At 47.5% G+C, this 27,997-nt stretch overlaps 3 protein-coding genes across 3 annotated transcripts; 1 reads left to right on the top strand and 2 right to left on the bottom strand.

Moving 5' to 3' along the window:
* Positions 1–2,771: 2,771 nt before the first annotated feature.
* LOC124661046 (WAT1-related protein At3g18200-like) lies at positions 2,772–4,396 on the bottom strand. Its single transcript, XM_047198906.1, has 4 exons — positions 4,078–4,396; positions 3,410–3,989; positions 3,149–3,300; positions 2,772–3,069 (listed from the first exon to the last, which is right to left on the bottom strand). The coding sequence occupies exons 1-4, from the start codon at positions 4,269–4,271 to the stop codon at positions 2,907–2,909; spliced, it is 1,089 nt and encodes a 362-aa protein (XP_047054862.1). The 5' UTR covers positions 4,272–4,396; the 3' UTR covers positions 2,772–2,906.
* Positions 4,397–14,430: 10,034 nt separating this feature from the next.
* LOC124664543 (probable glutathione S-transferase BZ2) lies at positions 14,431–16,722 on the top strand. The gene is made up of 2 exons (XM_047202039.1): positions 14,431–14,580; positions 15,856–16,722. The coding sequence occupies exons 1-2, from the start codon at positions 14,431–14,433 to the stop codon at positions 16,720–16,722; spliced, it is 1,017 nt and encodes a 338-aa protein (XP_047057995.1).
* Positions 16,723–17,688: 966 nt separating this feature from the next.
* Positions 17,689–21,747, bottom strand: LOC124664542 (CDT1-like protein a, chloroplastic). Its single transcript, XM_047202038.1, has 8 exons — positions 21,593–21,747; positions 21,398–21,493; positions 20,760–20,879; positions 20,431–20,665; positions 18,410–19,015; positions 18,133–18,334; positions 17,851–17,941; positions 17,689–17,746 (listed from the first exon to the last, which is right to left on the bottom strand). The coding sequence occupies exons 1-8, from the start codon at positions 21,745–21,747 to the stop codon at positions 17,689–17,691; spliced, it is 1,563 nt and encodes a 520-aa protein (XP_047057994.1).
* Between the last annotated feature and the right edge of the window lie 6,250 nt (positions 21,748–27,997).

Here is a 27,997-nt window from a genome sequence, read left to right as displayed (position 1 = left end):
CACAGCCCGATACTTCCTACTCCTCCATTCCGGGGTCGGCGTCAGCCCCGGCAGCCTCGTGGTTCGACGTCACCTCCTTGCACCTACCGTGGCAGGCCTGGCCACACTATCTCTACTTGCCGGCGCAGGGATCCCAGCTTACGCCCGCCGCATCTTACTCGTCGTCGAGCTGGTTCTTCGGGATCTTCTGCTGTTGCGCTATCCGATCGGGACATTATCCGTGGTCTGCTCGCTGGTACGTGCTCTTCCTCGACGGGTACTGCTGGTTCTGTGCCTGGCTCTTCTGGCACCGCGCGACCACCATCTTCCACACAGTCAGGTACGTCATCCCCGTGGTATCTGGATTCTGGAGCTTCTTTTCATATGACCTCTGCGTCTTCTATTCTTTCTGCTCTTCGCTCTCTTGTTTCGCTCTGTTCGTGTTATCACGGCTGATGGTACCTCTCTCCCTCGTTTCCAGTCGAGGCACCCTTTCTACTACATCTTTCTCTGTTCTCGATGTTTCTCATGTTCCTAGTCTTAAGATGAACCTGTTTTCCGCTAGTCAGCTCATCGATTCGGTTGTCGCGTCATTCTTGACGCTGATTCTTGTGCTGTTCGGGACCACCGTACACGAGCCCCGGTTGGAGCTGGCCCTCGCAGCCTTGAGTCCCCGAGGCTCGGGAGTTAGACCGGCTTCGCGTTCCTTCCTATCGCCACTTCGTCCGCCGGTTCTCCTGCGGTTGCGCGCTTCGTCATTGGATCTTTTCAGCAGTGGCATCATCGGCTGGGTCACCTCTGTGGCTCCCGTTTATCGTCATTAGTTCGTCGTGGTCTTCTGGAGTCTGTCTCAGGAGATGTGTCTTTGCATTCGTGTCAGGGTTGTAGGCTAGGCAAACAGATTCAGCTTCCCTATCCTACTAGTGCGTCTGTATCTCAGCGACCTTTTGATTTAGTTCATTCGGATGTTCGGGGTCCGGCTCCCTTTCCTTCGAAAGGGGGTCATCGATACTATATTTTTTTTATTGATGATTTTTCGCGCTACACCTGGTTGTTTCTTATGCACTCTCGCAGTGAGGTGCTTTCTATTTATCAGCGTTTTGCAGCCATGGTTCGTACTCAGTATTCCACGCCTATTCGTGTGTTTCGTGCTGACTCTGCAGGAGAGTATATCTCCCAGCACCTGCGTGGTGTTCTTGCTGAGCAGGGCACCCTTGCCCAGTTCTCGTGTCCCGGCGCCCATGCTCAAAATGGTGTCGCCGAGCGTAAGCATCGTCATATTCTTGAGACTACCCGTGCTATGATGATTTCTTCCTCTCTTCCGCCGCATTTCTGGGCTGAGGTTGTCGCTACGTCGACTTACCTCATTAACATTCAGCCTTCTGCTGCCCATCAAGGTGGCATTCCTCTCGAGCGTCTTTCTGGTTGCTCTCCAGATTACTCGACACTTCGTTTATTTGGTTGCGTTTGCTACGTTCTTCTCCCTCCTCGCGATCGCACCAAGCTGACCGCTCAGTCTGTTGAGTGTGTTTTCTCGGATACAGTGATGAGCATAAGGGCTATCGCTGTTGGGACCCCGTTGGTCGTCGGATACGCATCTCTCGTGATGTCACGTTTGATGAGACGCGTCCCTTCTATCCTCGTCCCACCTCGGGTACTTACCCGGTGGATGATATCTCTTTTCTTCTCTTTCCGGATGCACCCCCTGCTATCCCGTCTCCTCCCCCTCCTAGTCCTGATGCGCCCCCTTCGGCGCCATCCTCTCCTCTGTCTAGTCAACCTAGTACTCCTCCTTCTCCGGTTTCGGATCCTTCTGATGCTGTCTCTTCTTCCGCTTCTTCTGATGAGTTGTCCTCTGCTGATGACCTTCCCCCTTCACGGCCTGTCCGTCAGCGTCGTGCTCCAGCTCGTTACTCTCCTAGTCAGTATGGTCTCTCTGTCGTTTCCGAGCCGACTTCTTATCGGGATGCCGAGCGTCATCCTGAATGGCAGCTTGCCATGGCTGAGGAGATCGCTGCGCTTGAGCGCACTGGCACTTGGGATCTTGTTTCTCCACCTTCTGGTGTTCGTCCTATCACGTGTAAGTGGGTCTATAAAATTAAGACTCGCTCTGATGGATCTCTTGAGCGCTATAAAGCGCGTCTTGTGGCTCGTGGCTTTCAGCAGGAGCACGGCCGTGACTATGATGAGACTTTTGCTCATGTGGCTCATATGACTACTGTGCGTACTCTTCTTGCTGTTGCTTCTGTTCGCCGCTGGTCTGTCTCCCAGCTTGATGTTCAGAATGCTTTTCTTAATGGCGAGTTGAGTGAGGAGGTTTACATGCAGCCTCCTCCTGGGTATTCTGTTCCCGATGGGATGGTTTGTCGTCTTCGACGTTCTCTCTATGGTCTCAAACAGGCCCCTCGTGCCTGGTTTGAGCGCTTCGCCTCTGTGGTGACTGCTGCTGGTTTCTCTTCTAGTCTTCATGATCCAGCCCCCTAACATGTAGTTTCCCTATATGTTAGGGGGCTTTCTGCATATGTGCACCTGTACATGTACTATATATTGTGGCCTTTGGTCCCCTGGTAATACAACACGCATATTAACCTAACAAGTGCAACCGTATTTATTTGTACAGTCGACTGAATTTATTAGAGTTTTAGTTGACTGATCTGATGTGGTTATGAAATTTCCGTCAGACTAACTAATCACCCTTTTGGACATATATAATTTTGGATGAATTACTTTTTTTCTCGACGATGGATATACACACAGCTCGAGACAGACCTATACACAGATTGATATATATATATGGCAAATATGACTAGTGTTTCGCAGTTCACATCGTCACATTAGGTGATCCTGGTCGCCGTGAACGAAATAGTTAAAAATTACAAGTACCCAACAACAGCACATTCCCAAATCTAGTAGCTTCCACCTCCGTATCATGCCAGCAGGTCAGTGTTAACCTCTTGATCCTTAGCTTGACCGTCTTGCCCGAGCAGATGCCTTGTCATCTCTGGATCTTGTTCCCTGGTCTTCTTCTCCTCGCTCTTGCCCCATAGCACGCAATACAGGCCAATGACGATCAGAACGGCGCCAATGATCCTGCACAAGTAGAGAGATGAATTCGTCAGAAAAATGGAGAACTACTCGTCTTGTTGTGTTCGTGTGTACGTGTCCTTACCCTCCGGTGTAGAGCTGGTCTCCGAGGATGATGGCCGCCATGATGGCTACGGCAACGGTCTGCACGGGCTGGAAGACGGCGGTGAAGAGAGGGCCTCCCCTGTCGATGCACCATATCTGCAGAGCAAACGCCACCCCCGACGCCACCAGCCCCTAAAAAAACAAAGTGCCATGCATTTTTAATCATCTGCATCAATCAAGAAGCATGCATCATCCTTCCATGTGAGCATGTCAGTTGACACTTGACAGTTGAGATGCTTACAGCGTAGAGGATGGTGAAGAGCTCCCCGCCGGAGCGCACCTTCCACCTGCTCAAATCCTCCTCCGTGAACGCGGCGATGACCAGGAACTGGAGCAGGCCGAAGACGCAGGTGAGCGAGATCACGGAGAGCCTCGCCGGATACCGCTTCAGGACCGGCACCTGGAGGACCATCCAGCCGGACCAGGAGAGGCAGTGGCCGAGGATGAAGACGCACCCCAGGGTCCAGTTGAAGATGGGGCTCTCGGAGGTCCAGGTAAGGAAGGCCTGCACGTGCAGGTTGTGGGCGGCGAACAGCGGCAGGCCCTTGTAGAGCGTGATCACGGTGGCGCCGCCCACGCTCACCACCGTGCCAACAACCTTAGCCACCCCGTGCCGCCTGCCCAGGTCTACCTGCTCCAGCCGGAGCACGGCGGCCAGCACGAAGGTGATCGCGGGCACCATGTTCTGGATCGCCGAGGCATACGTCGGGGACAGGTGGTACAGGCCCAGCAGGTAGAAACCCTGGTTCGCGGTGATCCCAATGAGTGCTAGAACAAAGAACTCTGCCAGCAACGAGAAGGTGAGCGGCGGCCTGTCTTTCCTGAAAACAAAAGTACAGACACCAGGATTCAGAAACTGTTGCTGTCTGTCCAACTGAAACCTTAAAAGGAGAAAAGAAATGGACGCACTTCTCGAGAAAGTAGGCGAAGGGGGCGAGCAAGGCGAGGGAAATGATGTTCCGGTAGACGATGAAGACGAGCTTGCTGATGCCCATGTTGAGCGCCGCCCTGCTGACGATGTGGAAGCCGGCGAGCAGGAACTGCAGAGCCAGCACCCCCATGAACAGCTTCACCTTCTCCCCATGAACATGATCCCTCCCCATCTTTCCCTCTCTTTCTCTAGAGACGAAGTGCTGCTAGCTGCAATGCTGCCTGCTGCTTGTGGTTTTGTTGAGGGGAGTTTCAGAGGGCAGGGGTATATATAGTGCTCGCCATTGTTGCTGCTAGTAGCACATCCTCTCTCATCCTACCTATCTCTGGTTGTCCTGGCGCATCAGAGGGCAGACATGGTCCTGGTAAAGGGACCTGGCAAGTGCATGAATGCAACGTCGCTCTAGTAGCTTGGGAACAATTGGATTGATCACCTAGTAGCTAGCTAATTGCATCAAGCCCATGATGCATCGCCTTAATTGATCCGTTATACCTACGTCACGTTCACGCCGGATTAATTAGCTGCAGCAGCAGCAGCAGCACAACAGAATCTTGTTAACTGTTTTGTGTCTTCATTGACCATCCACACAAACATGGTTTTATTCGGTTCATGAGATCTCACATGCATATATAGTAGTAATATACCATCTACTATATAGTTATTTTCCCAGGATGTGTGTGAACTGAGCTGTGATCTACAGGACGTTATAACTGATAAATACCAGATGTTAACTGAACCTGTTCATGGAAAGCCAGCGCTACATAGTTATTGCTTGCAAGATCACAACATCCTCTTGTAATGGTTTATATTCCGAATGTTCATCATGTCCTCTCCCCTTCATTTTCCTTCTCGCTGTCGGTGTGCTACGACCATGAGAGCAGTTTTGACTCCATCTTCTTGGTTGATTATTATAACAGCATGGAGGGATTTTGGATGCATGCCACTGGTCTCATACATGGGCAGTGGGATCATGACAGGTCAGGCTGCTGCGTTTTCAAGCCTGTAATCAGTGAACAGGAGGGCTCCCCCTGTATCCCTGTTCCATCTCTGTCGGCTTCAACGGGATGCTTCCTGCATCTTTCTAGGAATAATCTACCTATTTGATTCTCTCTCGAGATCGATCCATCAACTTGGGTGAGATGAGATGGTGATTGCCAGCTCGGGTTGATCTTCGTCAAGAGAATCACCATCCATGAGCTCAAGTTGGTCCCAAGAGAATCATCCCAAGAACATGCGCCGGCTTTCTGATATCTATCACCGGAAGGACAACATGCAGAGCATTCATCACAAAAACTGAAAATAGAATTAGAGCTTCAGCAGGGAATCTTAACTGAAATGGGTCAACGGTCCTAGCTTTTTGCTATGATTGAAACGAATAAAAGAAAACAGCATCCAACACCTGAAACCCTGAGTTTTTTTATCTCCATGCCAACCTTTCATCTCTCCTTTTTGCAGGGTGCTGAGCCGTACATGAGATCTATCAACGCCGGTACTTATTTAATTTTTTCGATAAAAAAAATATATTAATACTAAAAATAATCAATTACATCTAGTATCTGCAACAACAAAATGATAGAGCAACTCTAGATATAACGATGGACGCGGAAAACTTAAAACAGATGCCCAACTACACGTAGTCATTTATTTGAAAATACTCGGAATTCGTATTGCAAATTTCCAAAAATCCAAAACAAAATTCTAGAGATAGTTACTGATGTAAAATCTCAATATAAACTACTTCATATTCTTCTCTCAAAAAACTACATCATATTCTAGGCTACATAAAAATGATAAAATCTGACAAATTTTATAGTTGTCGGATTTGTTAATTTCATATAGCCTACAGTACAAATCAGTTTGCATTGAGATTTTACACCATCGTACAATACACCATTGGCTACCTTTAGAATTTCATTTCGGAATTTTTTGAAACTTTGAATATGAATTCTAAGAATTTGAAAATAAAGGGATACATGTATCTCAACCTCCGAAACACCACACTCGGATGCACACAACCTAAAGACAAGAGGAGAAAAACAAAGACCTGGTAGAAGCAAATAGAGACTGGCGGTAGCAATAGCACCACCAGTGGAGACGGCCCCTCGACTCAAAACAAGCTTCTCCAAAATCGACGCCTCTGGAAGATAACGGTGCACAAAATGTGTCGTCATCCGGACTAAGCAACATGGTTAGATCCATGTATTTCACCCTAGAGAACGTCCAAACTCCAGATAATGCTTCAACAAGGAGATGACTAGGGAGTCATCATTGCCAGGTATAACCACCGACGGTCGGACCTAGGGTTTTCACCTCAGACAATGAGACACATAACTCCAATAGAGCCACCAATAATTACGTATGTCATTCTCACCACCACTTGGCAATAACTACTACAATTGTTGCAGTGTTGATCACTAGGTACACATACATTGTCACCCCATCCTTCTTGATCCTTGTGACCCTGTCACCGCCAAAATCTTACTCAACATGAGCAAGGAGAACCTTCACCATCGACTCACCTTGGTATAATCACCTCGGCCCGGAACATGGTAACCGCAACTAATAGCCGTAATTGACATACCACAAGGTGTCGGTGCAAGTGGATCTTGGATCTACCAATGACTATCCGTCATTAGAGGCAACGATGGCACCACCCCCAGGCCCCCGGATTGAGCCATCGGCAGCCAAATATCGGCCAAAAGTTAGGGCCAATCAGAGTGGGCGCCCGAAGTGTCTGCCATGGTCGCATCCTTCGAAGGGGAGGAATTCGTTACCACCTCATCCAGAGAAATGGTATGCCACGCCGAGATGCCGGTAGCAAGATGTGGCAAGAAAACGTCACGAGATGTGGAAGTTCTAGGTAATGAACGGGGAGGATCCTCGAGGCCGAGGTTGAGTGGCTCACATCCTTGAGAAGGGCTTTCTATAATTAAGAATGAGAATTGACCCATATGATCTCGGGCTAAAAAAGTGGATGAAACTAATAATTTCGTTCACACTTTGAAATTTAGCTGCTAAAGTAGCTAAAGTAGTGATAAATATTGTCAATAAAATAGATCCTAACGAAAGTCCTTCATTTCCAATCTCCGGTGAAAATCAAAGATATATATATCCATTTATAATCCCCCTTCAACTGCATGCTAGATGCGCGGTGTGCCAGTCAATCCAGTTTTGTGTGATTGAATCAAGATAAGACTTTTAGGTTTAGTTGAAGTCAAAATTTTATAAATTTTAATCAATTATTTAGGAAAATTCTCAACATCTATAATGTAAAATCAATGGTATTAAAATCATCACAAAATATATTATTATAAAGATGTATTTTTTTCAAAATAGGGGCATACTCCGACCTCTAAAATACAATCCTAGCATGTTTTGTTAAGGATACCATTATACTGAATCTATGATATGGTAGCTCATACTAATTCCTTACCGAGTGGTGCATTAGAAGTATATTTCCCTCCTCCCAAGGAGGGAATGCAGTACATATTCGGTATTATTGTTGTTGATATTTTTATCTACATACTTGGTCTAGGTTTATAAGGGTTCCTTTGATTCATAGGATAAGAAAAAGAATAGGAATAAGAGAAGTATAGGATTGAGATGTCATGCATACTTGAATCCTATGAGAAGAAAAAGTGTGTTTAATTGTAGCAAAGGAATTTTCCAAGAGGTATGACCTAATGTCTTTCCTTATAGAATTTACACTACAAAATTTTATAGGATTAATTCTTATAGGATATCTCCTTAAAAATCAAACAACATGTATACAAAGTTTTTCTAGGAACTAAATCCTACACAATTCCTATATAAATTCGATGAATCAAACTAAATTAAAGGCAGAGTAAGTAAAAAAAAGAAAGATATAGTAGCTGGTACATTCACGTCCTGGACAGACAAACAGATAGAGCATGGCCGGGCAAGCCTCTACACGTGTGGAGGGCGACACGACAAATCTGTTGTCGATGGGCTACAGGGCATACTACACTGTAGGACAGCGGCCATGCATCCATCCAGTATAGTGCAGCTACACAACTTCACTCTCTCGTCGCTCCTCCTTGTCCCTTTGCTTCATACTACATCCGTTTCAAGGAATAAGGCGCCCTCGTTTTACGAGCTTTTTGTTTGACCAAGAATTACTTCAAATAGATCAAAATTGTTTGTATGAAATTAGTACCATTAAAAAGTTCTTTTCAATACGAATCCAACGGTACTAATTACATATCATATAATCAAGATTTTGTTGCTCAATTTTTATGGTCAAAGTTCGTCTTGGAATACGCGTGCACCTTATTCCTTGAAACGGAGGTAGTAATTAGCAATCGACTAGGTCTGCGTGAGTGCTTGTCCACGGCATAATTAGCATTGATGCGAGGATAGATGGCTGTTAGAGAGGGAGGTCGGAGAAGGGTCCATGATGCGGTGCGCGCACAGGTCATCTTGACCGTACGTGCGTATCCTGTCCAGCTATAGAGGTTTCGGTGCAACACTGCACATGGCGTGTGGACCTGAGAGCACTTAACTGAGTGAACATCTCACGTACTGCTCAGACCAAACTACTTTGGGCTTAGAGCTCTTGTTGCAGTACTGGTTAGCGGGGGTCCATTGGAGGGCTATTAGTTGTGGTGTTAAACAACATGGGATCCATGGGGATTAATATGGCATCTTACCGGTGGGAGTGTTTTAATTTTTGGTTTAGGTTTTTTCCTTGCTTTCTTCACGATAGTAAGGCGGTGGCGACATCCTAAAGCTAGCATAGTGTTCGTCCTACCTTATCCTTTTGGTGATGCGTCTAGGGTCGGCGTATAGCGCGTGGAGTCGTGTGTCCAGCCGATCTGCTAAGATACAGTCGGTTTTGTCTTTATTGATGTGGTTTTACGTTAGTCTCTTCTGATCTGATCTGCTACGGTTGTTATCATGGCAATGGTTAACGCTCTGATGTGTTAGTTTTTTGGGCCTTGGCACGACAACTTTCCGTGTATCTACCATGACAAACTCTATTGCAATAAATTTTAGTCGGTTTCAGTGATTGAGGAGCAAGGATGGCGGCTGGCTTTTGGTATGCTAGTGTTTATAGTCGTTGCTATGTGGTCTAAGTATCTATTTATATTTTTTATTATTTTCGGGCTCTTTTTATTGTTGTTGATGATCTATGAAATTAAAAAATACGAACGAATTGTGCGATGAACATGTACGTACGAATGGTGCTGGTGGGATTTCATGGCGATCACATGCATCGACCCAAGTTTGGTGGTCTGTCCTTGTACCGCATTTATGTTCTTCTTTACTTCTGTTTGTTCTTTGATACTGTAGGCGCAAGTACGCTTTGTTTTGAGCCATGGCTGTGGTTGTACTCCAGGTGCATGCATGCGTGTGTGTGCGCGCGTGGAGTGTGCGTGCGTGTAACTAGCCGTTGAGGTTAATTACGCTTTATTAGGTACGTAGGGGTAGGGCTTAATCATTTTAGGTGTGATAGTTAATCAAGGGATTGATTTGATTTGCACGCTCGCTTGCGAAGGCCGTGTATTTAGAGCTAAGAAGGAGAAATTAAGTGGGGGAATATCGGAGTTGTTAGTTTACACTCCCTCTTAACGCCTTCTGTCGTTCTAGCTAGATTGTCGATCCGGTCTTCACAATGGAAATTCGTAATATAATTTGTAAAAGTAGGTCACCATGTACCAAGGAATTTCTTGGGCACGACTATGTTTTATGGGTTTCATGATCAATGAAATGGTGAGCAATGCTTCTTAATTCAAAAAAAAAAATATTGTAAGTACAACTCGGTTCCTATCCTTCCTTATTCCTTCTAAATCTGTATAAAAGGTTGATATTCACTAGGGTTAGGTGCAGATCGATTTTGTTACCATCATGTGGTGTAAATACACCCAAGATCAATACAATCACATGTTGAATCCAATTTCTCAATCTACATGGTATCACACATCTGCGTCTCTAAAACAATCTAATATGACACTCCTGCACCTCTCCCACCGCCGTCATGGCCTCGTCTCACTCCTCCACCTAAGGCATGAATCCCTTTGCTGACCCCGAGCCTGCTCCCGCCTCTGTCGACTCGCTCCATCATGTCAAAATCCGCAACCACATGTATGTGGCCCTCGATCTTCAAGCCCCCAACTTCACATGGTGGCCCTCTTTCTTCTTCCTCACCTTCCGGAGCTTGGGCAGTTGTGAGCACATCGCTCTTGTAATTGTGCATGACCATATAGATATACACACACCACTTACGTTATTCCTAAAGCTAGATGCACCCCCATCATATTAGTGGCCATATATACCGGTCTACTCCCGAGCTTGATATGGATCTACAACAACAGCCCCACCAGTTCTCCCTCCTCTCTCCATCCACCAACCAGCTCGCCCTCTCTCCATACACTAGCTCTCTCATTGCCACCCGTTAGTGAAGCGCCTAAGGCCCGCGGGATGGGAAGTAGTGGAAGATGTATGGCGATAACATCGAATCACATCCACGGTGTATCTACGGCGGCCTCGTTGTGGCGACACCGATGACCTTGAGCTTGTCGGATTTGTGGTCGCTGCTCCTTAATTAGTTTCTATTTGTGTTGGACGGGGCCATGAGATCACACTACAGCACTACGCGATTTGTATTCATTCTTACATGCATGAGCAATGGCCCACATACACATACACGTATATAATTCATTCGCCGATGTGAATGTTTTTTTTCTTCGGAAAACAGAGAAAAAAAAGTCATTGTGGCTGGTTTTCTTTATGAAGCCCAGCGCAAAGCCCATGCACGATAGAGTAGCTAGGCAGTGAAGAAAAATTGCTAGCCCAGAACGAACGGGGCGATTGTCGCTAGGGACGTTCCTGGAGGGCGAATCCTATACACCGCACCGGTCGGTGCCGACCGGACACCGCACACCCCTAATTGGGCCAGGCCCATTACTGTGTTGGCTTTTGCATCAGTTGGTTTTTCCTTTTTCTGTTTGGATTTCTGCCCGGTTTTCGTTTTTTGACCCGTTTTTCTTCTTTTATTCTTTTAAAAAATATTTATATTTTCGGAAAATTTTCAAATTTCGAAAATTGTTCAGATTCAAAAAAAATAAATTTCGAATATTGTTCAGATTCGAAAATTGTTCAAATTTCGAAATTTGTTTAGATTCGATAATTGTTCAAATTTCGAAAATTGTTCAGATTCAAAAAAAATCAAAAAAATTAAGATTACAAATTCTGAAATTCGAAAAAATAGATTCGAAATTTGTTCAAATTTCAAAAATTGGTCAAATTTCAAAAATTGTTCAGATTCGAAAATTGTTCAGATTCGAAAATTGTTCAAATTTGAAATTGTTCAGATCCGAAAATTGTTCAAATTCAATTGTTCAGATTCGAAAATTCAGTAGCGAAACAGAACTTACATTTTTTTGAGAGAACTTACCTAACGTTACGAGGGAGGAAACGAATTCGCGTTAATGGGCCCAAGCCCACATGGACAGGGGGTGTGCGGAGACGTGTTTCGGCGCCGACCAGGTCGGCATATAGCCCTATAGCATAACCCTTCCTGGAGCGAACGAATAAACGGCCCGATGGAAAGGTGTAAAAGGGCCTGAGCCCATGGTAGCAGCAAAGCAAAGCGAGCGACCGGCCCATCTCAGAGCGGTGCGGATACGGATCCAGCTGAGGCCAGATGGCCATGCCATAGGCACATGGCCGAAACGAGTGCATGTTCGCTTTGTGGAGCGGAGGACTCCTCGAGACACTCGTTTCTTAGACTACCCAAAATGGGAGTATTATAGTTAGTATTATGCATTCTATGCATGCAAAATGCTGATGTGGCAGTGTAATTAAGGATGAGAGAGAGGGTACTAGTATCATAGGTAGATACTGTACCATAGCACATACTACTAGAAAAATTAATATCAAGTAAATCCTTTACATATATTTGCATTGAGATTCTACAAAATAATTAATATATAGAGACTATGATACTAGTATATGATACCATGCATTGTGGAGATAGTAACATGTAGTAGTATCATACGCATGATACTTCTATATGATACTATGCATTGTGACTAGTCTTAGAGCATTTCCACCGACGCTTTTAAATAATCGCCGGTAGGGGTGTCGGCATTATCGTATGGGAAACGCTGGCACAACATTTTTTATTTCGAGAAGCTGCTCCCACATCGGCGCACCTCATACGACAGCCTCAATAGACAATTTGAATTTGAAAACTCAAACACAAGCATAGAAATTCGAATAAGTTTATGAATATAAAGTTTGGGCCAACACACGGCCACCAAATTCGAATAGGTTTTAGAATAAGAAGTTTGGGCCAACACACGGCCACCAGATCGTCGTCCCCGGTGCAAAAAAAAAGAGGCTTCCAAGCCAGATGATCAAATGAAGGAGGTCACGGGCGGCTCAACCTCGACGACATCCTCATCGACGGCCGGCGGCAGCTCCGTCGCTGCAACAGGATCCACGGTCACCGGGGGAGGCATGAACGTCGACGGTGCCGAGGGAGACATGAACGTGTACGGTGCTGGGGGAGACATGAACGTGGACGGTGCCGGGGTAGACATGAACGCGGACGGTGCCGGGGGAGACGCCGACGCAGCTCGCGCCGCCATCACCTCTTGGCCGATGCGCTCGCGGTACATCTCGTGCCATGCCTGCGCCAACAGGTCCATCTTCTCCATGTCGACCATCAAGATTTTGGATTCTTGAGACATCTTGTCCAACGATAGCTGCGTCGCTTCGTTGATGACCTTCATGGCAGCGGCGTGAGCTTCCAGCTTTGCCGCCTCCACCTTCTCCCTCTCCAACGCGATCTTCATGTCGTGCTTGTTGAGGATTGCCTTCCACATGACGGCGGCCCTATCCGACGCTTCCTTGTTCTCAACCGAGAATGAGTTGATCAACTTCTCGAGGGAGGCATCCACGGCTGCCAATAACGGCACATCATTCCTCTCGGCCTTGGCTCTCTTGTTGCCAATGGGGCGCCCGGTGGAGGCGCCGGCTGGATCGACCGGCCCATCTTCCCCGTCCTTCAATAGAGTGTGGAGGAGGTCGTCCCATTTCTTGCAACCTTGGAGCTTGTTGTAGCAATGCATGAAGGGGAAGTCTTTGTCCTCGTGTTGGTGCTTGTACATCTCGAGAGTTTGGAGCATCTAACAAGATATGATGCAAAACAATGGAACAAGTTGGATCATCAAATAGATATGTAACAAGATCGATCATCAAATAGCTATAGAACAAGTTGGATCATCATTTCATATGTAAGAAGATGGTTCATCAATTCATATGTAACAAAATGGATCATCATTTCATATGTAACAAGATGGATCATCAAATAAGATAGGCGTAGATCATACCCAATCCACCATCGTCTTGCCGCTCTTGTTCCGTGCCTTGATCTTCTCATAGTAGTCATGGAACTTTCTACACGCCGCCTTGATCAAGTTCCAACGGTGAGAGAGGGCGCACTCATTCCGGTTCATCTCTATCATGGCGTAATCACCATAGTTCTTCTTCTCGTTGAAGCAATCGAGGATGCGCTTGTAGTACTTGCCCCCGGTTTGGTTTGCACCGGTGATGGGGCAAAAGTTCACTCACTTCCACGGCTCGATGATGCATTCATCCTCCAAGGAACTCCACCTCGGACCACGAGTGCCGGCGGAACACCTGCGCGTCGTCGTCGTGGTCACACCGGTGTCGGCGTCGATCAACTCCTCCTGAACTTCCTCCTACCTTCGTCCTTGTCGGCCTCTTCTTCATAGTCATCGACGGGGGGTTCGTAGGCATGGCCGCGTATGATTCCGTTCAGGATCTCCTCCTCACCGGCAATCTACGCATAAAGTTACAAACTTTCAGTCGCCGCTGGTGTCTATGATGCACACAGCACATAAAAAGTAAGGAAACACACCTCATCCTCGCCCATGGACACGCCGGACGCATTGACGAACACCTGGTGGGTGTGCCTGCCGTCGTTGGCGAAGAGGTGGCAGGGAAGGCCGGTGCCGTCTGTCACATGGCCCTCGGTGCGGCGTAGGTCAGGTGACGAGTTCAGGTCGGGGAAGCGGAAGGCGCCGCTGCCCCGAGCCGCTGAACCCGGCGAGAACGGCGTGTTGTTGTCGACGGTCATGTCGATGTCCCCGTACTCGGGGGAGTAGCGGGCGCGGCCGTCCATCTACGATAGCCGCATCTGCGAGATCGACGGCGCGTCCGCGGTGTACCCCGTGTAGTAACCCGGCGACGACGGGGAGCTCGAGATGCTATTGAAGCCGCCGCCCAAGCTCAGGCACGCTTCCGTAGAGGCCGCCGCTTTCTTTGCATCGAGGGCGGCGATGCGACGCCTCCTGCGGTCGGTCGTGATGAGGGAGCGGCGTTCCATCTCCTTGTCCCACTCCTCCTGCAACATGGTCGCCGGCTTCTCCTTCGGCGCGAATGTGCACGTCTTCGTCGGCGCCTTCGTCGGCGGCTCCGCTGCCTTCACCGTAGCCTTTCTCTTCGGTGGCATGGCACAGCGGCGAGGGTTTTTTTGGGTTGGAGGCTGGATGGGAGATGGAGCGGCTGGCGAGAGAAATGAGCGACGGAGGGGATGGGGTTTTGGGGGAGAAGATGTATATTTTGTCGTTGTGTGGCTAACAGATGGCTCCCACGCCCAAAATTTTCAGCCTCGCAATGCGCCGGCGCGCCCGATTCGTGCCCTTGGCGAAGGGACCGGCACGGGGTTGCCGGCGCTTCTATTGGGCTCGAAAAATCGCCGGCGCCGTTTGGGGCGCGCCGGTGCGAGCCCATTTTCGCTCCCTGCCCCCAAATTGCTATCGGGGCCGCTATCAAGGCGCCGGTGGAGATGCTCTTAGTTGCACTATCGCGCGCTCGGTTTGAGAACTGGCGGATGAAGGGATCGCCGAGCATATTTGCATGAATGAATCCCCCTCAGCGAAAGTGTGGCTTTTTGCTTTGATGGAGACGCTACCGATGAGTGATTTCGCTAGAGTCGCGGTCACTTTGTGGGCGATCTGGTACGGGCGTCGGAAGATGATCCATGAAGACGAGTTTCAAAGACCTATATCGACCCACCTATTCATTGAGGCCTACCTTAGAGACCTTGATATTGTCAACTTTGCGACTAAAGTGGCTCCAGGAACCGCTCAGCCGAAACACCCTAGGTGGATTCCTCCCATATCGGGATGTGCAAAGCTGAATGTCGACGCCGCCATGGCAAAGTCCATGCCAGGTGGAGCTGTTGGTGTGGTCTGCAGAGATGAGACCGGCCATTTCCTGGGAGCCTCAACGCTAACCATCCGGGGCATTGCCAACCCAGCGGTGATGGAGGCGCTGGCGTGTAGGGAAGCCCTAGTACTTGTCTAGGACCTGCACCTACAAAGGATCACCATAGCGACTGATTGCCTTGCTGTGCTGAATGATACGTAGAGATCTTTTGTTGGGAAGTACAGCATGATTCTTTAAGAAATAAAAGCAACCTCTGATCACTTTGATGAGGCTGTGTTTAGGCATGAGAATAGAGCTTCGAACCAGGAGGCTCGTAGGATGACACGATCAGCAACTACTGCTGAGTTTGGACGTCAGATCTGGCTAATAGGGTCTGTGTATTCCAAACATTATGAGATTTGAATAAAGTGTCAGATTTCACCCTAAGAAAAAAAAAACTGAGGGCAGAGCGGACAGGCGCTCAGCAGCCCACGCGAACTAACCAGCACGCATCCACGGGTTTTTTTTGGTTGGTCTCACCTAAAACCAGTTAGCTCGCGCGCGTGCTCCCAGCAGTCAACCAGACTCCCTCGCTCAGCTTAAATAGCAGCGACGACCCCCGATCAAGCCAAGCATCCGAAGCAGAAGCAGCAGCACACAGCATAGATCGATCATCAATGGCACCGGCGGCAGCGGCGGGCGGCAACGAGGAAGCGGCGGCGGTGCGCGTGCTGGGCGGGCGGATGAGCCCGTTCACGATGCGGGCGCGCATGGCGCTGGAGCTGCGCGGCGTGGCCTACTCCCTCGTCGAGGAGCGCTTCGAGCCGCGCAAGAGCGACCGCCTCCTCGCCGCCAACCCCGTCTACGGCAAGATCCCCGTGCTCCTCCTCCCCGACGGCCGCGCCATCTGCGAGTCCGCCGTCATCGCGCACTACGTCCACGAGGCCGACCACTGGCCCGCCGCCACCCCCTCCACCCTTTTCCCTTCGGACCCCTACGAGCGCGCCATGCACCGCTTCTGGACCGCCTACGTGGACGGCACCTTCTGGCCGGCGCTCGACGCCGCCTCCCTCGCGCCCACGCCGGAGGCCAGGGCCAAGGCGGCTGCCGAGGCCCGCGCCGCGCTGCTGCTCCTCGAGGAGGCCTTCGCGGCGCGCAGCGGCGGCGGGACATTCTTCTCCGGCGGCGAGGCGCCGGGGCTCCTCGACATCGCGCTCGGCTGCTTCCTGCCCGCGCTCAGGGCTTGCGAGCGGCTCAGCGGCGCCGCCATGCTGGACGAGGCCACCACGCCGCTCCTCAGCAAGTGGAGCCGCAGCTTCGTGGGTGTCGACGCGGCCAAGGCCGTCCTGCCGGAGACGGACGAGGTTGTCGGGTTCACCAAGTTCCTGCAGGCCAAGTTCGGCGTTGCGCTCCCAAATTAAGACCCCAGTATTGATAAAAGCTCTGAACCCATGGTTTGAATCACAGTGCACTAATATAGGCACTGGCGTGTTTCTTTTATTATTTTGTGAGAGTCAGGCAACCAACCTTTATTCTTACTCGTACAAGTGTTGCATCATCTACAGGAGATGAAGAGAGTGAATAAAATCTGAATTATAATCTCTAGTGCAGTAATAACACAAGTCTCAACTGAGGGACAATGTAACAGAATCCACGGGAGGAAAACCACAGTTAAGTACATGCAAAAATACATATAACCATTTGCACTGACGATAATGCAGTTGACATAATTATCTCAGACTCTAGAGGCAACTAAAGCAGTGCATTGGTGCGGTTCTGAAACACCTCCAGAACCAGGTCAACCCAAGGCAACAAGCTTAATGTATATCTGAATTTCGCAAGCATATGACTCAAAACACAACATGAACAGGCGCCGTGTTGCAACAAGGTGCGGAAAGCAGGAAGCAAACTCAAAACTATGAAGCTACTACTCCTACCTATGATTCTATGACGAGAACATTACAATTAACATGTCAACAGATTACAAGTTCAAATTCATTGTGTACCCTGTGTAAGTTGAGTTCTGATATGACTTTTCTTCCATCAGACAAGCTTTGATCACAAAGGGTGAAAAGGGAAACAAACAAACAAAATAGGACATCAGCATTTAGCAGCACATCAAGGTAACATATACACATCATTTCTTCCAGAGAATCACAGACAGTGGATTTACACAATAAGAAGTAAAAAAACACAATCGGCTGTTAGGAAAGCTCAGCTACACATGTCAATCACCGCAGAGTCAAGAGCTGTCTGAACTTCAACAGAACTGAAGATATTCTCATGGACAATCATGGTATATTCTGCAGTCCTCTAGCCTCCAGGCACAAAACTACACTATGATATTGCTAGTTTCTAAACAAGGTACTCTGGTTTTGTGTTTCGGCCTACTCGACGCTGTTCAACCTTTGTCGAATCTCTGACTGGCTTAGTGATGTATCGACGCTGAAAAAGAACGGTAGCACAAATTAGGATGCAATTGTGGAAGAGTATAGCTGTTTAGTCTTGCTATAATAAAAACATTTACGCATCAGACGGTAAATGCTTACCAGCAGAGGATACCTCCACTTAGCGCAGTCTTCTCAGAGATCCACTCTGGAATAAACTCTTGCAGTAATCTCAGTTGCTCCTCAATCTCACCTGCAGATAGATAGATTTAGTAGCTGAACATCAGGATTTGCATTACAGACAACAAAAGATTGAGTTCAAGCAACAAAAGATTTGAAATCACAGCGCACACTTACCCTTGTCCGAACATCAGGATTTGCATTACAGACAACAAAAGATTGAGTTCAAGCAACAAAAGATTTGAAATCACAGTGCACACTTACCCTTGTCCAAAATCTTTGGGTTACTTTCAATTATCTTGTCAAGAAGTTCCTGCTTTGTCAATACAGACTGCTGCCTCGACTGATAAATCAGGAAGATAGTGTCAAAGGTACTTGGCAGGGATGATATAAGCTTCTGCCTTTGAACTTGATCGGCGAAGCCTGTTACCTTGTCCTCTAAAACCCTCTTTTCCTTCTGCTTTACCTGCAAGTAACACATGTGTTATCCTTTGTTCAGAGCAAACTGAGAAAACCATGGTCACAATCAGCGAAAACTTACCGATTGCAAGAGGGACTTAGGAAGAAAACTGAGCAACTCATCATCGCCATCAACAACAGACGTGCTAGTGCTTTGGTTCTCTTCTTGCATACTGCTTGCATCCTTTGTAGGTGTCATGAACAATTTGGCCCTGGCTGATCGCTTGGCCACTGTCAGAGGTGGACTGTCGCACATTGTAGCAGAGGTTCGCATTTTTGGGGTGTGAAGGCCTGGTGTATCTGCCAGCAATCTCACTGGAGTAGAGGCGAACTTGGCAGGAGTTCCTTCTGAAGCACCAAACCTGAGTGCAACATGGGACTCGAGATCTATGCCACCAGAGACAGAACCTGGCACCGACTTCCTACTCAATAGAGATGAAGCGGTAGACTCAACATTTGCCAGTGAACTGGTTGCGCTGGCAGTTGCAGGGCAGGTTGAAGATCTCTGCGAGAAAATTCTCTTGAAGGAATGCGGCATGTGCGACATCCCAACAGGCTGCTGTTCAGCCATAGATGGAGATGGCCCTGTAGATAAAGCTATAGGAACAGCTCTCGGAGAGATCTGAGCCACGCTTGGTTTTGTTTCAGTAAAGGGATGCGGCAGCTCATGCTCCGGAATGTCATCTCCCTGATAGATAAATTACATAGAGGTCATGAGTACTTAATACCAACTAAGCATAGATCAACTAGTATATTTCCTTGACAACACTTGTCATACATGAACCGTTCTCATTTGTTTGACTATAGACTCACAAAAGTACTTATGCTGAAAGTGTGAAAGATACAAGATTATCATACCTAAGAGCATGTCTAGCAGGCCCCTCAAAACGCTGGTACCCTGTATTATTCCGGCGGGATAGGGGGTGAGGGCAAGATGGGCCGTCTAGCAGGCCCCGTATTCGGGCCAGCCCGTATCGGCAGAATACGGGGCCCATCAATCCCACCCCGCCGCCCCCTACAAATAGAGGGTGAAGGTGCAAGTGGGGGTCCAACCCCTCACTCACAACCCTAGCCCCGCTGTGCGCCGCCACCACTCCGGCGAGCAATTCGCACGCGCGCGCCGCCGCATTTCCACCGCCGCCAGCCATGAGCGCACAGCGTAGGACCAGCCTCTCGCCCGCCGCCGGATCGAAGCGCTCCCACGAGCCGGCCACGGTGGAGGAGGCGTGGCGCCGCCAATTCTCCACCGCCGGGAGTCGGCGTGGGGCGTGCAAGTACGTCGGGTCCGAGTGGATGCCGCCGACGCTCCGGGACTTCGCGGAGGGCGGCCGCTACCACAAGGTCGACCCGCTACCACAAGGTCGACCCGCCATTGAAGCCGATGAGCGGCGGCGAATTCGAGAAGTGGCAGAGCGCGTGCGAGCAGCAGCGCGCGTGGAAGGCCGCGTGGGAGGGGAGCTCCAGCGGAGGAGCGCCACGAGCCAGCGACGAGGAAGAGGAGGCAAAGGAGGGGGAGGACCCACTCTTCTTGGAGGCGGTGGCCGCGTCCAAGAAGGACGCTGCCGACAAGGCGCGGGCGGACGTGGAGGAGGTGGCGCAGACCATCGCCGCCGTCGAGGAGCTGAAGGCTCAGGAGGCCGCTGCCACCACTCCGATCATCATCCTCGGCGACTAGGCGCATCCCTAGCATTGTAGAAGTCGCGATCCAGTAGGATCGCGCAATTTTGTACATCCTATCTATGATCTATGTGAAGAACTATCTATGAATTCTCCCGGGTTTTGCATTTTTTTAAATACGGGGCAAAATAAGGGGTGGGGATACGGGGTCTGCTAGCTCGGACGAGTTTTCGACCGGTGGAAAGTGAATACAGGGCCCTCTACTCGCGTTTTACGGGGCAGAAAAATAGGGGGTCTGTTAGACATGCTCTAAGGATGGTTCAGCTAAAACTAAAGACACCATGAATACTTAAATATCAACTAGGCATGCACCAAGAAGCACATCTTGAACTAATGCTAGACATACAGTTCCTAATCAGTTTTTATTCGACAATAAACTTGCACTGTTGCACAGGAACATAATTTAAAGATACAAGATAATCATACCTGAGGATGGTTCTTGAAGAAATCCAAAACCCTCTGCCTGAAGATCCTTCTCAAGGCCGAGTAGCGGGTTTCCCCCTTCTGCATCACACTGCCCTTAGCCGCACTAACCAACAGGTTGACCTGAAGATCAGGCTTCATACAACAGGTACTCTCGTCACGCAAAAGGACCTTGTTGATCGCAAACGCCTCGGGCATTATGTACTTGAGCTGTGCCAAATTTCCGTAGGTAAACCTCCTGCATAGAGAATTGTGAGAATTAAGACTGATGATCAGTGAAAAAACAACACAGCGGCAGTTAACTGACTAGGTTCATCAGAAGGGTATAGTACCGGTCAGTCAATTTCTGAATGATAGCACAGATGTTGGGGAACGTCGCCTTGGATCCCTTCATGCGGAGGAGCCGTGTGGAGCTCTCGAAGCAGTTGAAGAACTCGCAGAGCATCTCGTAGCTGACCAAGGACAGAAACCAGATTTAGATCCCAAGCTAATGCAGATATGACTCTAGTCACCGTTAGAATTAAAGTCTGTGGTTCTAACTTGACATTTTCTAATCTTCAGGAACAACTGCTTGCAGCTCTTTAGAGTTGTGATGATCAGTGTGCATATATGTATACAAAAATTGCAGTCCACTTTCCATGTTTACTCAGGCACTGGAAACGATAAATCCGTTAAAATTCTTGCGGAACTAGCCAAATGTGGCCTTATCTCACAAGGATCGTTTTTTATATTAAGGTGTGAAAATAAACTACTTTACAGAGTATCTGAAGTACATTACGGACGGTTCCAACTCTGGGCGCAGCAAATTAGCATCGTAGAAACGAAATTCACATATCAAGGTTGAATTTTCCTAGACTAATGATGGTCTAAGGCTCCAAAACTAGGTAAAACTGATCCAATTTTGGAGGGCGCGCGTGAACGAGGAATCGAACGGTACGAAACTCTGAAGCACAAAATCTGCGTCATTTACCTTTCGGGCAGCTTGACCTCGGGTCTGCGCTTGACGGGACTGCGTCTGGCGCTGGCGCCGATGCTGAGCTCATCATCATCATCCTCATCCTCCTCCTCCTCCTCATCCTCATCCTCATCCTCCTCTGCAACTGCCGCGCATCCCTTCCGCCGCAGCCGCCTCTGCTCCGTCTTCTCCGGAGTCCAGATCGGATACGCCGCCGCCGGGGCCTTCTTGGCCGGCTTCTCCGGCGTCGCGACCTGGTCGGCGAACAAGGCGGCCGCCCCGATCTTGGGCTTCTGCGGCGTGCTGACGATGGAAGCCGACGCCGCGGTGGTCCTGGCCCGCTTGGATGGGGTGGCGGCGTCCATGTCGAGGAGGGTTCGGTCGGGATTCGGGGGCGAGGAGAGGATTACTGTGGAAGATCTCGCATTAGGTAGGCGTTTATAACCTTACCGGGTCCGGGTCGGGCACCGATATGTTTTGGCGGGAGGTAACGGCGAGCAATGGCGCGAAGAGCTGTGGGGGCTGCCACGTGGAAGGGCTGGGTGGGGGACACCCATAGCCTGCAGGCGTGCGTGCGGGAGCTACTGTTGGCCCGGCCCAGAAACGGTCCTGCCGCATTTTTTGGTTTTTCTATTATTTGTATATTCTTTGGAAAATATTCAGATTCCAATAAAATATTTGTAAAAGTTTAAAATAGACCTGAAAATTTTCAAAACTAAAATTGCTCAAATCTGAATTTTTCAAATTTAATATTATTTAAATCTCAAAATTATTCAAATTTAAAAATTATTTATATCTTAAAATTGTCACATTTGAACATTTTTTCAATTTAAAAATATAAAATGTTCAGATTAAAACTTCAGAATTTTCAATCAAACAAAGAAAAAAGACAAAAAAATGAAAAAAGGATGACAGAACCGAAGAACACGCGAAGAAACAGAGAAAAAACCCGCTATAACCTTTTAGACTGTTCCTAAAACTAGAGCCTACCATCCGCTAACGGGTTAGCGCCCACCCCTCTCGCGTACGTGTGATAAGTATTCGCTCCTGATAGTGAGTGATAAATAGGGTTCGCTGATGGATGGTGTTCGCGCCCAATCGAAGATGTCCTTCGTGCGAGTTCAGGTTCGAGGCCGTTGTAAGAGTTCGCATTATGGTATGGAAGCCCACGTGTGAGTTCAATGTTGGACCTGACATGGGTATACCATATCAGGTCCTAAGCCTTGCTATCCCCGGTACAAAGCCTACGAAGGAGTAGAGGAAAGCCCACGAGGAAACCCTAGGAAACCCAGAAGAATCCGAAGATATCAGGTTAGGAAAGTAAAGCCCATATCAGGTAAACCGGCCTACACTTTAACTCGACCTCGAGGTGGACTCTGAGACCTAGTCTACTATATAAAGGATGGGAGGAGGCACCGAGAGGGGGAGAGATTGGATCAGAGAAAACACCTTGTAACCCTAGTTCCACATATTGTAATCTCAACGATTCACCCTTAATTATAATACTCGTTGGCTACCTAAGTTTGGCTGGCCGGTTTGTTGATTCGCTAGTGTCCTCCTTCCTAAAACTCAAGTCCATCATCATGGGCATTGACGAAGTTAACCCTTTTACATTGGCGATGTCTCGCCAGAACACAGTCGAGCACGCCATCATCGTTAGCACTGACGTCATGGTTTGTTCAAAATTCAAGACATGCAACGAAAAATCATCGAGTGTCTACGTAACAAGAAAACTCTCATCGGGAACACTGAGTGTATACTCAGCGTAAGGAATACTCGAAGAAGCTTCTTTGAGGCTATGCTCGAGTACTCATACTCGACCATAGCCTCGGGGGCTACTCCTACCGGGAACGCAGAACGTGCACCCGATGAAATAGACAACATCTAGGAGGAACAAGTAAGTCTTTCATTTGTATCATAGTTACCTTTGTGTGCAGAGCTCTTTGAGCCTATGTTTAACTACATGTACTCGACAATAGCCTTGGAGGCTACTCTCATCGGGAACGCTGATCACGCACTCGATGAAAAATTGCAGCTATATGAAGATGAAGATACTTCGAGCCTATACTCGACTACAAGTACTCGAGTACAGCCTCGGGGGTTGCTCCCATCAGGAACGCTGAACGCGCACCCGATAGAAAGCAAAGAAGATGGAGAACACAATTTAATGACAAGACTGAGCAAAGTTTCGACTGCATATTCAAGTGGTAAACACTTAACAAACATTACTTTGTCCTTTACACTCATCGGGGGTGCATGCATCTAGAAGAAATTCAACCCGATAATTTCAGGCAATCCAACACCCAAACTTGGTATCCTATTTGTAAATAAATACAAAAGCCTGGGCCACATTGTCGTGAGCCTCCAGATGCCATGCTAGAGCATGAAGGTAAGACCATCGAGATTCTCTCGGGATCATGTCCTGTGAGGCCTAGCACCGTCACAGACTACGCTCTGCTAGAAATACCCGCATTGTCAGCAATGTGATGAAAAATCATGATGGATGCGTTAGGTATAACTCTTATGCTGGAACTCGGAACTCGATAAGTCCTCTGCGGCCTGAGCTGAGTTACGCCGGGTTTCCGAATTCATGTACATGGACGCGAGTTTGAAGAAGGTTCCCCGTATTTTCTCAGGCAAATAATTGATTCCCGATCCGTTCGGATGCATCAGGCTGGTTTACCAATATACCTACGATTATAATATTTGTTTGTACATAAAATAATGAAATATTGCTTCATGATTAAAGAAAGAGAAAATCAAAGGTTTTGAGATTCGACCCAAGTTTGCGATTCGAGTAGAATCTCGGATGCTAATGACATGTGTATACCATATCGAGTCATAAGCCTTGCTATCACTAGTACAAAGCCCATGAAGGAGTAGATGAAAGCCCACGAGGAAACCTAGAAGAATTCGAAGATATCAAGTTAGGAAAGTAAAGACCATATCGGGTAAACCGACCTACATTGTAACTCAACCTCGAGGTGGACTCTGAGACCTAGCCTGCTATATAAGGGCTGGGAGGAGCCACCGAGAGGGGGGAGATTGGATCAGAGCAAACACCTTGTAACACTAGTTCCACATATTGTAATCTCGGCGATTCGCCCTTGATAATAATACTCGTCGACTGCCTAAGTTTGGCTAACTGATTTGTTGATTCGCTAGTGTCCTCCTTCCTGAAACCCTAAGTCTATCATCATGGGCATTGACGAAGTTAACCCTTTGTCAGACCTAGAGGTCCTGAATTGTTCCTTTCTCAAAAGCGTTGGTACCATTCCTTAAGGGGAACCTCTATCAAGGTCTCCCCATCCCCGAGGACGCTAAGAAGATACATAACCTGCTATACACTTCTAGACTATCACACTACCCTTCCAACACAGTTTTGTAAATGATCGAATACGCACTCAAGAACTAACACTGACGAAGCACGTAAAAGGATAGTGTAAAAACCTCTTCCCTTCAGTGATAGAGGAAGACGTGGAGAACGCGGTGCAGGGAAAATATGACCATTAGCCGCGTCTCTAGGGACCAGACGTGCGACACCGAGGGGCGCGTGGGAGCAGCGCAGCGCCGCTCCTCACTGCCACCCTCCGTGACAGCAAAGTGGTTGTAGGATAACGTAGCATAGAAAACAAAAATTTTCCTACCGCGAGAACGCAATCCAAGCCAAGATGCAATCTAGAAGATGGTAGCAACGAGGGGATGAACGAGACTAACCCTTGAAGAGTTCCAAAGCCTACGAGAGGAGGCTCTCGTTGCTTGCGGTAGACGATCACTTGCCGCTTTCAAAAGCGCGTAGAAGATCTTGACGGTGCCACAATCGGGCGAGCACCTCCGTACTCGGTCACACGTTCGGTGTTGATGAAGACGACGTCCTTCTCCCCGTTCCGGCGGGCAACGGAAGTAGTAGATCCTCCTCGGAATCCCGACGGCACGACGGCGTGGTGGCGGTGTCGATGGAGAACTCCGGCGGGGCTTCGCCTAAGCGTATGCGGGAGAAGTGGTGGAGGAGGAGAGGCTAGGGTTTGGGGAGAGGGGGTGGCTAGGGCGCCGGCCATGGGCAGCCCTAGGTGGTGCGGCCAAGAGTGGCTGCCCCCTCCCTCTCCTCCTCATTATATAGGTGGAAATCCCCAAGAGTTGTAGTCCAAGTCTTCGAATAAGACCCCAACAACAAAACCTCCCATAGGTGGGAAACCTACTCAAGGGGGAGTCCTACCCAAGGTGGGACTCCCACCTTTCCCTTAGGTGGGGTGGCCGGCCACCTATGGTGGAGTCCACACGGGACTCCACCCCTTAGGGTTTGGCTGGCCATGCAAGGTGGAGTCCCTTCGGGACTCCACTTTCCATGGTGATTTCTTCCGGACTTTTCTAGAACCTTCTAGAACCTCGCCATAAATGCACCGGATCATTTCCAAACTTGGAATATGACTTCCTATATATGAATCTTATTCTCCGGACCATTCCGGACCTCCTCGTGATGTCCTCGGATCCCATCCGAGACTCCGAACAAAACTTCGAACTCCATTCCTTATTCCATATCTACTTAAACGACATCAAACCTTAAGTGTGTCACCCTACGGTTCGCGAACTATGTAGACATGGTCGAGATCTCTCTCCGACCAATAACCAATAGCGGGATCTGGAGATCCATAATGGCTCCCACATATTCAACGATGACTTAGTGATCGAATGAACCATTCACATACGATACCAATTCCCTTTGTCACGCGATATTTTACTTGTCCGGGGTTTGATCATCGGTATCTCTATACCTTGTTCAACCTCGTCTCCGACAAGTACTCTTTACTCGTACCGTGGTATGTGGTCTCTTATGAACCATTCATATGCTTGCAAGCTATTTAGACGACATTCCACGGAGAGGGCCCAGAGTATATCTATCCGTCATCGGGATGGACAAATCCCACTGTTGATCCATATGCCTCAACTCATACTTTCCGGATACTTAATCCCACCTTTATAACCACCCATTTACGCAGTGGCGTTTGATGTAATCAAAGTACCTTTCCAGCATAAGTGATTTACATGATCTCATGGTCATAAGGACTAGGTAACTATGTATCGAAAGTTTATAGCAAATAACTTAATGACGTGATCTTATGCTACGCTTAATTGGGTGTGTCCATTACATCATTCACATAATGATATAACCTTGTTATTAATAACATCCAATGTTCATGATTATGAAACTAATCATCTATTAATCAACAAGCTAGTTAAGAGGCTTTACTAGGGACTCATTGTTGTTTACATAACACACATGTATCAATGTTTCGGTTAATACAATTATAGCATGGTATATAAACATTTATCATAAACATAAAGATATATAATAACCACTTTTATTATTGCCTCTTGGGCATATCTCCAACAGTCTCCCACTTGTACTAGAGTCAATAATCTATATTACATTGTAATGTACCTAACACCCATGGCATTCTGGTGTTGGCCATACTTTGCCCTAGGGAGAGCTTTAGTCAACGGTTCTGACACACTCAGAAACGTATGTATTTTGCAATTCATTTGCGTCTTCACGCATCACTCATTTTCCAAATGAGTCGGCATTAAATATGTTTGGTCTTCTGGTGGAACCTTAATTCCGCGGTCCGAAATATGTCACTAATATTGTCATACACAATATAGCTTCAAAGTTCTGACACTATCGGAACTACACCAAATTCTCAAAGAACCTCTTGACTTAACATCCTCAGTCATTGTCAAAACAACGACATATTCTGCCTTCGTTTGTAGAATCCGTCACAACATTTAGAACTCTTCTAAATCTAGCAGTGTGCTACCTTTTAAACAATACTTAGCCTAATTTTGAGATTGAAATTTTATTTTTATATGTGACAAAACCAATATCGGTGCAACACCTTACAGCGATTTGTTTGTCATTTCTCCATACAAAACTATTTATATATCCTTGGTTCTTCTAAAGTACACAGGGATATTCTTACTCGTTTGTCCAATGATTATTACATGAATCATTCTCGGTATATGCTCCTAACATTTTAGAGCACAGGACATCAGATTGTGTACATATTAATTGTGATCTAAATCACTCATGTGTTTTTACTCATTGAGTGTCAGATACACTCAAGTTTTGTTAAAACTTCACATGACAAGAACATTTTCTTAATATTTCTATATTGAACTACTTCAATATCCTTTCTATGTACTTTGACTTAAACTTATTATGTGTTTCAACCTATCTTCATAGATCTTGACACTAAATATGTTTCAGTCCATATCCTTTCATTGAAGTTAATTCTCAATGAAACCTTTTATAATCAAGTATATAATTACATCATTTATAACCAACTATATGTATCTACATAAAGTATTATAAATATGTCTCAGCGCTCCCACTTAATTTCTTGCAAATGCAAGCCTCTTCATCGTTTCTGATGAAATCAAAAACTCTTTGACTATTTCATCCAGGTGAAGATTCCAACTCCGTGATACTCACTTCATCCAATTGAAGTTTGTTTACCTATCTAGTATTCCACGGACTAGCAAAACAATTGGTTGTATCTTGTATACACCTTTAATACACACTTATGTTAAGTAATGTATTTTGCCATCCTACTATCA

The sequence above is a fragment of the Lolium rigidum genome, chromosome 6, assembly GCF_022539505.1.
Source record: "Lolium rigidum isolate FL_2022 chromosome 6, APGP_CSIRO_Lrig_0.1, whole genome shotgun sequence".
Taxonomy (NCBI): Eukaryota; Viridiplantae; Streptophyta; class Magnoliopsida; order Poales; family Poaceae; genus Lolium; species Lolium rigidum.
The sequence above is the reverse complement of the archived record's forward strand: the minus strand, read 5'-3'. Positions and strand labels throughout refer to the sequence as shown.